General features: G+C 31.2%; 2 protein-coding genes across 3 annotated transcripts; one reads left to right on the top strand and one right to left on the bottom strand.

Annotated features, from left to right (window-relative positions):
* On the top strand, positions 2,693–4,044 carry LOC107648512 (zinc finger protein 1). Its single transcript, XM_016352347.2, has 2 exons — positions 2,693–3,712; positions 3,776–4,044. Exon 1 carries the CDS (start codon positions 2,828–2,830, stop codon positions 3,686–3,688), a length of 861 nt encoding a protein of 286 aa, XP_016207833.1. The 5' UTR covers positions 2,693–2,827; the 3' UTR covers positions 3,689–3,712; positions 3,776–4,044.
* On the bottom strand, positions 7,044–10,480 carry LOC107605405 (uncharacterized protein At2g39795, mitochondrial). 2 transcript variants are annotated; one of them, XM_016307281.2, is made up of 4 exons: positions 10,003–10,480; positions 9,241–9,560; positions 8,852–9,015; positions 7,044–7,449 (listed from the first exon to the last, which is right to left on the bottom strand). In XM_016307281.2, the coding sequence occupies exons 1-3, from the start codon at positions 10,246–10,248 to the stop codon at positions 8,856–8,858; spliced, it is 726 nt and encodes a 241-aa protein (XP_016162767.1). In that variant the 5' UTR covers positions 10,249–10,480; the 3' UTR covers positions 7,044–7,449; positions 8,852–8,855. The 2 variants fall into 2 exon arrangements, with proteins under 2 accessions (XP_016162767.1, XP_016162766.1); XM_016307280.2 differs by lacking the exon at positions 7,044–7,449 and having other exon boundaries at positions 8,603–9,015.

The following is a 10,553-nucleotide window of genomic DNA, read 5'->3' as shown; positions in this document are numbered from 1 at the left end:
CATTGCATATATAAAAACAAATAATATATATCAATATTAATAAAAAACATAACTCAAACTCAACCTATAAAGTATATTAGATAAAATTTTACAATTTTGAACCCAACAAAAATAAATATTTGTGTGTTAGTTATAGGTCATGACCCTTTAGAACAAGTGGGAAAGATGTGAAGTAATGGTTGTAATTTCAGTAGTAGAAGTAACATATAAAGTTGTTAAAGTGGAGTACTAGGAATAGGATACTAAATAAAGCTGTTACTTTGTAACTTGGGAGCCCTTTTCCATGTTGACAAATTAAAAGAGAAGAATTTTATTTCCTTCAATTCGTACATGATATCATTGGGAAACATGAGTTGAATTTGGAACAGTATAGTTCCATTACATGAAAATTGGAAGTGACCGTTTTCCTTTTTTTGAAGTAAATTCCTATGAAATTTTCCGTTGATAAAAGGTCTACAAATTCTATTTTATTATTTATTTTAGAAAATGACAACAATCAAGGGAAAATCTATGTAGGTATATCTAAAAGAGCTTAACATTTTAAAAAATAAAAATAAAAATAAAAAATCCCTCTTGACTTAAATTTTCTAGATTCATAACTTCTGTGAGAAATCTGTCTCAAAAATTCCTTACTAACTTATTTCATTAAACTTCTCAGTTAACACATGATTCTCAACTAACTAGATGTTACAAAGATATATAGCATGTTTGTAAATATGGGATGATATGATCCATCACTTTCATCAGCAATGTCAAAAAATGTTATTTCTTGTAATAATAACATAAAATTGAATTACATTATTATGGAGATTGAAGAAAAAAGATAGAAATATACTTCTATTTACTGTTTAAATTTTTTACATAAACATTTTTATGATATGATATTAGAATTTTTATAACAAAAAAAATTACAATTTAATTCTTGTTAAATCTCAAAAGAAAGAATTTTAACATAAAATAATTTTTTTGGAAAAGAAAAAGTTATGTGAACAAATTAAAGAGGAAGCTAATTAAATTTCTTGTGAAAAATAAAAGATGTAATGGGACAGGCTTGGGGACACGATGGCCTTGTTGATGGACTTTCAAGTACATAGCAAAGTTTTTGTTTGGTGACTTTGGTGTAACATGGACAATGTTTGGCTTTGTCTCCCTAATAATAATTTCATTAACCTACTTTATTTAAAGGGGACGCGCGTGATGCTCTCACTTCATCATTTTTTTTTTCCTTTTAATTAATTTTTTTTATTTTATTTTATGATCCTAAGTTGTTCCCAAAGGCCTTCTCCATCCATCACTAACTAAATAGTAAACAGTTTTGTTCCCCACAATTTGGTCTATGCTATATATGTGTATGATCAGTGAATATATAGTAGTAGACACAGTTCTCATCATGGATATGCTAGCTGCATGCAAATCCTGATTATTAGGAAAATACTATGCCCTTCGCCTCAAAACATTTGTCCTTTTTTAAGAATATAATTTGGTCTAAAAAAAGTTGTTAGTCTAACAAATTAGGCAACATTAATTATTATTATTTTTTTCACAAATAATCTTATTATATAAAAAAAAAATAGAGTAAGTATAAGAATAAAATAATTAGGTATATTTTAATTTCAATTTTAATATTTCAATTTTAATTTTAATGCAATTAAAGAATGTCATGTTGCACATTTTGATTGTTAAATTAGTAATTAATCATTGATATTGATAATGATATATAAAATAGATAGAGTAGTTGAAGGAATGAGATAAGTAGAGAAAGGAAGATGGAGGAGGAGATAACTCTTTAATTTTAGAGGGAAATATTTTATTTCAATTGCAATGAAAGAGTGGCATGTGGCACATTTTGGTTGTAAAATTAGTAAGGAGGAGGAAAGAATTCATTAATTTTGAAGGGAAAAATTTAATTTCAATTACAATAAGAGAGTGACATATGACACGTTTGGTTGTAAAATTAGTAAAGATAGGAGAATTTCTTAATTTTGGAGAAAAAGATTTGATTCTAATTGTAATAAGAAAGTGATATATGATACATTTTGGTTGTAAAATTAGATATATATAATAGATATGGTACGTATATATAAAAAATTAATTATTAAATTATTTAAATTTTGCATGTACATAGGATAATAATATGGTACCTTTTTATGTGAATAGATTGTTTTTAGAATTTAAATTCGTAACCATGCATCATTGTCATAAGTTTACATTTTTATTAGGATTGTATTTTAGAGAGTCAATATTTATTTATTATTTTTGATAAGTAGTCGATCGATAATATTTAAAAATATTAGTTAAAAATATAGTATTAGACTATTGAATTAAAAATATTAGACTACTTATTAAAAATATTGGCTACAATAAATTACAATTTTTTATCCCTAAACTTTTCTTTTTCTTAATCCATCGCACCGAAGCTCACACTTTTTTATTATTAGTTATTATTAGTGTTTTGCCAAGCTAAACTCCAAAAAAAGTCCCTATATAATTGAAAGGACAATTTTATCAGGGTTATTATTTAGTGCTTGGTCTTTATTTAACTTATTTTTTTTTAAATTAAATATTAAGTATTTAATGTTTTGACAATTAAACACTAAACTTTTATACTTGATAGCAAACACCTTACTTAAATACTATAGCATTGCATATAAGTGTTATAGATAGTCAAAAGTGTAGGTGTACATCAAATTTACTATTTTGACAAAACAAAGACTTGAGCATATAATCCTTATTCCAAATCCAAACATACATATTACATAGGATAATAATAAGACCAAATAAACCATTATTTGTCTCCCCCTCTATTTTATCCACTCTCAAGAAAGCCATGGAAACACTACTTCCTACCAACAAGAAACACTTCTTCTCTACTCCTCCAACTCCATGTACACCACAACACAAGAATCAACAATCTTTGCAAGACGAAGAAGCAGAAGAAAACGATACAAACATAGGTAATAACAATAATGCTTTGTTATTATTGGATTTGAATGTCTCCGGCAACCAAGACGATCTGGACGACGGATCGCCCGAGCTCAACCTCATAACTTGTTTGGATATGGATTCATTATCCAATAACAAAAATAATTCTCCATCAGAAGAAGAACCGTCATTATTACCAGACAAACCGAATTGCTTTGGTGACGGTTCATCTTCTTCCGACGTAGAAATGAGGGTTTTTTCTTGCAATTATTGCCAGAGAAAATTTTACAGTTCGCAAGCACTTGGCGGACACCAAAACGCTCACAAAAGGGAGCGATCGATAGCCAAGAGAGGCCACAGATTCGGGACGCAAATACTGTCCTCTACACCTGCCTTTGGAATGATTCCACTTCGCTATGCTGCCTCCGCCGCCAGCATAGCGTCTCTGCCGCTCCACGGCGGCGCGTGTGGCAACAGAGGACTCGGAATTCAAGCTCATGCAATGATCCACAAACCTTCACACAATGGACACCATCACGGTTGGTCAAGACCCCTTATTGATCCACAACCCGGTGTTGCAAGACTGGCTATGGCGGATTTTCATCGAACTTCGGCATTATCGGCGTCAAGAGGAAGCGTCGGAAGATTTGAAGTGATGAATTCAGCATCGCCAAATAAAGAAATCAGTGGGTTTTTTCTTAGTAGTGGAACTCATCGTCATCATCAAGATGAAATCAAGCACCTTGATTTGTCTCTCAAGCTTTAATTAAGTGATGTTATCAAATTTTCAAGTCAACTCGTAAATTCTTATAAATTTAGGTAAATTAAAATTATATTCTCCAGTTCATGTTCACTATATTTTCTTAATTAGTTAGATCAATTAGGGAGTCTTAAGATAATTTTTTTGTCAATTTTTTTTTTAATTATTCACTGTGTGATATAAATATTATTGTGCATATTTAATTTTGCTTCTTGGGAGGATCAAAAGTTCATTACCAGTTACAATGGCTTTAGATATTTTCTCAGGTTGAGTTAGACAAGGTGTATTAGTGATCGAAGCTTTTTAATTTTCTTTTCTAAGTCCTTTTTTTCAGATTTTTTTTTTCGTCATCATCTCAATTAGATAAGTGAACACTATAATTAAAGGGTACTTTTTTTTTTTTTCAATTCCAAGTTTTTATGTATACTCTTGTAGTCTTGTTGATCTCATGTCTGAAGTTAGAATCTGCCACTGACATAACTGATTCTATTTTCAAATTGGTTTTTCCCGAATTCCCATATATAAGATTGATTTGAGAGAATCCGTCACTACATCAGTGCATTGTCATAGCTGGCATGAATATAACCATTAACCAAAATCAAAATGCTTGGAGAATAATATTTATACTGAAATTTAGTACTCAAGGAAGATGTTCTATCTAATTTTTTTTATAAATAACATGTGATAGATCTTTTAGCCGTTAAGAGAATTAAGATATGTTAAAACGAATTATACAAGAACAAGTTAAGCAAATTGATATTCTTAAATTCCTATCATCATACGATTATTCCTTGATCGGTTTAGCACCTTAGCTACCTAATTTATATCCATGAAATGAAACATTTAGTGCTACATTCTTGATTATCATACATTCTTTTTGGTCTTTATCATCAAAATTTGGCCATTATTACAGAAAATTCAACTAAATTTACTCAAGAAATTGTCTATCTGTTTTATTTCTCTTTTTTTATCCTCAAGATTCGAACTCAAAATCACAGGTAATTTTATCATAGATTCTCAACTATGCATCAGGAGATAATATCGTAATATTCACTAATGTATAGTTAGATTCAAGAGGTTTGTTTATCTTGGGACAAGAAGATTCCTATTAAATGTACCAGAATAAAAAGACAGGAGCCAATGGCAAGGCGACTCCACTAATAAACGTTTTAAATATTGTCATTGTTATAACAAAGACCAAAATAGCTAGTGGGTTAGGAACTGGATAACACTAATAAAAGTATAAAACATACTATATTATTATTATTATGATTATAGAATTTTTAAGAACTTATATTAAGATTATTATTAATAAAAGTTTTTTATTTTTTTCAATATATTAAAATTTTAAATATTATGTATTTTTCAATTAATAACTTTAACATATGTCTTTTTTAGTTGAACTATTATTATTATATGATGAAAGAAAAAGAATGAAGAAAAAAAAATGAGACTATTTCTTTGTCCAAACCTGTTGAAGGAAAAATCAGAAAAACACAGCTTTTTCTATTATTCAGGTTTTAATAATAGGAACAGATTTTTGTCCTATGTGAGGTTAATGTACTAAGTACCAACTACTAAGTCACTATCAATGCAGTGGCCTCAAATCTAGGAAGAGATCCTTGTGTGCTTATATGTAATTGTATAATAACAAATGTTAATAACATTATAACAACTGCAACTAATTGCATACTAAGGACAAAGTATCCGTGTTTAAATAATATTAACCAAACGTGGCTGCTAGTCATCAAAACCTGCCATGATGTCAGTCCCATTATATAATACCTGCAAGCAAAATATCAGATAGTACAAATTATTTTACACATGCTTTGTTCCAAAAGCATGACTTATCTTTATTTATTCATTTTATTATTATTAATTCTTTACGTTAGGCCAATAAATATTATATTAAAATATTTGAGATTCTAGAAATACATCTCTCTTAACCCCAAATTTTTCATATGTAGCATGTAGGTATTAAATTTAAGAATTTAAACCACTGATCAAGAATATATATTTGTTGCTTAAAATTTAAATAATGACTCTTACTATATAGTGATATATATGCTAGTGTCACCACATGAGAATCTATCTTTTTCTGATCCTTTTAGTACTTTTCACAAGCGCATGGATAACTAATACTAAATGTTGGTCCTAGATTTAAGGGACTGTTTGGCTTCTAGCTTATAGAATAGACGATGCTTTGGTACAAAAGATACTCAGATTCTTTTCATTCATGATTTGAAGATCACTCACTATTTTTTAGTTAAATATATTGAAATGAGTTAGAACCTTCAAGTCAGGATTTGAGTTGCCCAAAATGAAGTCAAGATACCTAACGCTATATGCTTTACACCTTTCAAGAGAGATATCGACAGAATTTATATTTCTATGTGATAATTTTTTTTAGACACCAACAAATAATTATATACTGTAACATATATAAAAGTAGTGATTATCATACTATTTCAATTTGTTTGTGTTACAACACTATATGACTGAATATCAATATAAAACTCTCTTGTATACGGATAATAAAAACGATTAAATTCGTTTAAAAAATACTTTTCTTTTTTCTTTACATGAAAAACAAGGGTGGAATTCTAGACGTTTGAAGAATCAAGACAATCAACAAAGTTACTAAACAACTTTGGAATTTCATGTGAGTTTTTTTTTTTTTTTAAAATGTTGTACACATACTCGATCCAAAAGGGGGAGGAGACTAAAATATTCTATGATTAGTTAAACGTTTCCCTTCGACGTTATAGTTAAATTTGGATTAAGTTAATAGTATATATTTAAATAGACCCACAAATCCAATGCCTTAATTTGAGTTAAAATGTGATGTCAAATCCATTTTACCTTAATCTTTTAGTTTGTTAATTTGAACCTTCTCAATTTAGGAACACCTAACCACTTCCGTTAATTTGAATCTCCTTAACTCTGCTCCTCACAGCCGCTTGATCCCAATAAATAATTTGTCAAACTATGGAAAAAGGCTATTGTGTTCCCTAAACGCATGCTAGAGAATCTAGGTCGTTTATATAGGACCCAATGAATTCAAGGGTATGATGCACCCTACAAAGTAAGGAGCACCCCAAGTCCCAACCACATCACCTTCACTATCACCAATTCACCATCATACCATGATCTTTAATATTGAAAAACAAGGTTTACCACTAATTTTTAACCAACAACCTCTTGATTTCTCTGTTCAAAATTACCCCAACAATTTCTAGTTAATTAGAACTTCTCAAAACAAACATACACCTGATAACTAGTTAACTACAAAGTACAAACTATAGCCAAGAGGTTGAGGTATCCAAAGCTATTCTCAGTGATGAAGTTAATACGCCAGGGATTTAACATACAAGATTAGGACTATTTGCTTTTATTGAAAATTCGATGAATTGACTCCATTATAACACCATAAGGACCAATGACAAACAGAGCCCAGCACCTAAATACGCATTAAGACAACAGCACCAAGTAAAGTGGTGCATCCTATGTTGATTCATTTCTAATTCCACAGAAAGAACAGGCACATTAGTGCCTCCCGAATATTTAGATGTAAGGAGTAAGGAGTAGTGGTTGCTGAGATGGCACAGCGAAGTGTGTCCAAGGGGAACTTTTGGGGCATCAAATTCATAATGCATCCAACCAAAAAATAAGTGCATTACCATTAGTTGTAGGCAACTGGATATGCAGTCCTTTCCCACATGGTTTAATTCATGCTTGATGTTTTACAAGTTTCTTGGCTCCACAATCTGTTAGATGTTTTCATGATTTCAGACTTGGTCCCACTTTTGCATAACAGAATTATGCAACTTTGTGTAAAGAACAATGGGTATGCAATTTCAAGTAGAGATTTAATTTCAATATATTGTTAGTGCAAAACATCTATACTAATATCCAATCAAATGTTGTTACCAAGATAAATGACTCTTACAACTAAGACCGGTCAATATTCACGTGCAAAAATTCCATGAGCTAGATATTTAAAATAATATAATAGTTTTCACACAAATAATTTCACTCTTTTATTCAGACTTTCCCTTCATCACTCGGAATATTTCCTAAACAAAAATGATGTATAGACCTGGTCATGTTTAAGCCACTTCTAAGTTCAAACCTCACATGATTCTAGTATCTTAATGAAAAATCAACACAAGTTGGCCCTACAAAAACTTATGTCAATACATTCACCAACATATCACACTACAAGATTCCACCACATAATGTTATTACACACCAAAACTAAAATTATTCACATATAAAAATTACACCCATGTACGATATAAGGGTGTACATGGGTTTGGTTTGGTAGGTTGGCTTGATCTCTCTCTCGTTTTTTTTTTTTTTTTTGAAAGGATAGAATGCTAGATGCAAAAGGCACCAAAATTTCAAACTTCAAATCTATATTCTTTGAGGTGGATAGTTTCTAAATATTAGCAACTATTTCTCCAGATAAATCACTATTCATTCAGACAAGTTAGCAACAGCAACTTTAGAAGAAGCTTTGCTCATTTTATGCTAACATTAACATAAAAAGGAAAGAAGGCCTTCAAGACATGCCATCTTCTCACCAATATCAACAGATCTGATGTGGATATATCACTAATCAAGCACAATAAAGAATATAGAGTAGATTATGTACTCAAAACGTAAATGCAATTGCACTACACATACAGTCGAAGCAAAAAGACGTGATTATCATCGTGAGGATAAAAGTTATTCAGCCAAAACAAGATGCAATATCACCAGAAGATAGAAGTCACAACACTATTTTAATGCCTAACACAAGGTATATTGGTATGGCATTGAGTACTCAAAGCTTACAACCAATTCTCAACCTCAATAATGAATCCACACTTTTTTTTCTCTAGATATGTTATTAAATAGAAAATAATACAAATAATATAAATTAAATTAAGTCATTTCAATTCTATCTTTGTTCACTATATAATCATCAAAGTTTTAAACTACTGGGATTACAATCACAAATGCAAAATATTATAGTTTAACCACCCGAGGGTGTATTCACATCAAACAAAGAAATTGATGCCAAGTACTACAAACAAAAGAATATCAAAGAACTTCAACTCAAGAAACTAATTCATACAACAGCAAAAGTAAGTGTTTATATCAACTTTTAGCTGCCAAGCTTACCGGTCTACTTTTCCACAAAAGACTTGAGTCTATCCATCCATCGCAAAAGTTCAATTTTATCCTTGTTCAACATATAATAATGCAAGAATTTAGAGAGCTCATGATTTATTCCTCTTGCATCTAAGTACTCGCAAAACTTTTCCTGAACCTTAGGATTTAGGCTCCTGAAATCAGATGAAACATGTTATAAGAATCATCAACAAATCGACAATGAATAACTAAATAAATTAAAAAACTAAATTTTTGTAATTTCATGCAGAGATACATAGTTGAGAATATGAAACTTTTTGCCCTTGAATGCATGAGAATAATTGCATAGTTAAGCCAGATTCTACTCTACCAAATAAATAATGCGCATGAAGATGCAAAGGTAAAAATGTAAGTCAAACCTAAAATCAGGTCCCAGGTAAGGCCTAGCTGACATCTGTTTATGCCTTAATATGTAAACTCTCTCCACATTTAAACAATCTGGCCATGCTGAACAGATAAACTCCAACTCATTGCCACTGTCCCCCTTTGATATATCCACAAGTAAACTAAGGTGAAGACGCACATTCATTGCAGAACTGTCCTCCACAGGAACATGTTCACACCCATCAAACATGGTAGCTTCAACTTTGATATCTTCCCGATCATCAAACCTACCCCTCATCACTACCACCTGCTCACCCGATCGCTCTTCAACTGCAAAAGAATTGAATCTCGTAGGCTGCATAAATTTGGGGAAGACATTATTCTTTAGGAAACATGATCCAGTACTTACTAAATCACACAACAATTATTTGAAAATGAGAAAGAAAATAGCATTACACAAATTATGGAGCAATTCAACAGCTGCCAGTTATATTTCATCATATTTCAAATATTTATTGTGAAAGCAGCATCCAATATATGCTCAGTTTGATAATTCACACTATATGCCATGCTCATAAACATTATGTCAAGAAACCATTCCTCCTAGAAGTTTAATTTAATCCGTTGGAAAGGGACACATGAATGATTCTATATCCAACACGCTTCCCCAGGTAAGAGACCAATAACAGAAATAACTGATAATAACAGAATCTAAAGAGCATTAACAGTAACGCTAAAATGCCAGAATTGCAGATTTTCTTTTCTTCGCTAGAAAATTGTTGAAGGAGAGTGAGAACCTGTTTTGGAGGAGTATACTCGACCAGATACTCCATTTCGTTTCCAAGTATTCGCAAGATGTTGGATTCAAAGAGCGATTTGGGAGATTTGGTAATTGCCTCGGCTGCATAATTTCTTCTTCCAGAATCCAACGTAACAGAGCGACAATTCGTCAGAGTTGTTTTAACAAGCGACGAAGAAGAAGATGAATGACAGTTCCATTTCCAAATATGCGCTCTTTGAAGCGTTCTAATGAAGCCAGCCATTAATTCATTCAAATTTACAATTCTGGAAATTGGGGATTACAAGAGAAAATAGAACGAAGGTCTCGAATAGGATTCAAGGAGCGACAGGTGTGGCTCTTCCGGAGCAGGTGGTCGGAGGTGGCGACGAACGGAGGATTCGGAAGAGGTGCTATTCTGACCTTCTGGAAGCCCGGGAAACAGGGGAAGAAGGGACTCAACTGTTAGCTGTTGGGTTTAGGGCTTTAGATTTTAGGGTTGTTAAAGACTGTCAATCTGATTGGAATAATTAAATTATAATAAAATAATAAAATAATTGAAAATTTTAA

The sequence above is a fragment of the Arachis ipaensis genome, chromosome B06 (genome assembly GCF_000816755.2).
Source record: "Arachis ipaensis cultivar K30076 chromosome B06, Araip1.1, whole genome shotgun sequence".
Taxonomy (NCBI): Eukaryota; Viridiplantae; Streptophyta; class Magnoliopsida; order Fabales; family Fabaceae; genus Arachis; species Arachis ipaensis.
Note: the sequence above shows the minus strand (reverse complement) of the source record. Positions and strands in the feature narration are given on the sequence as shown.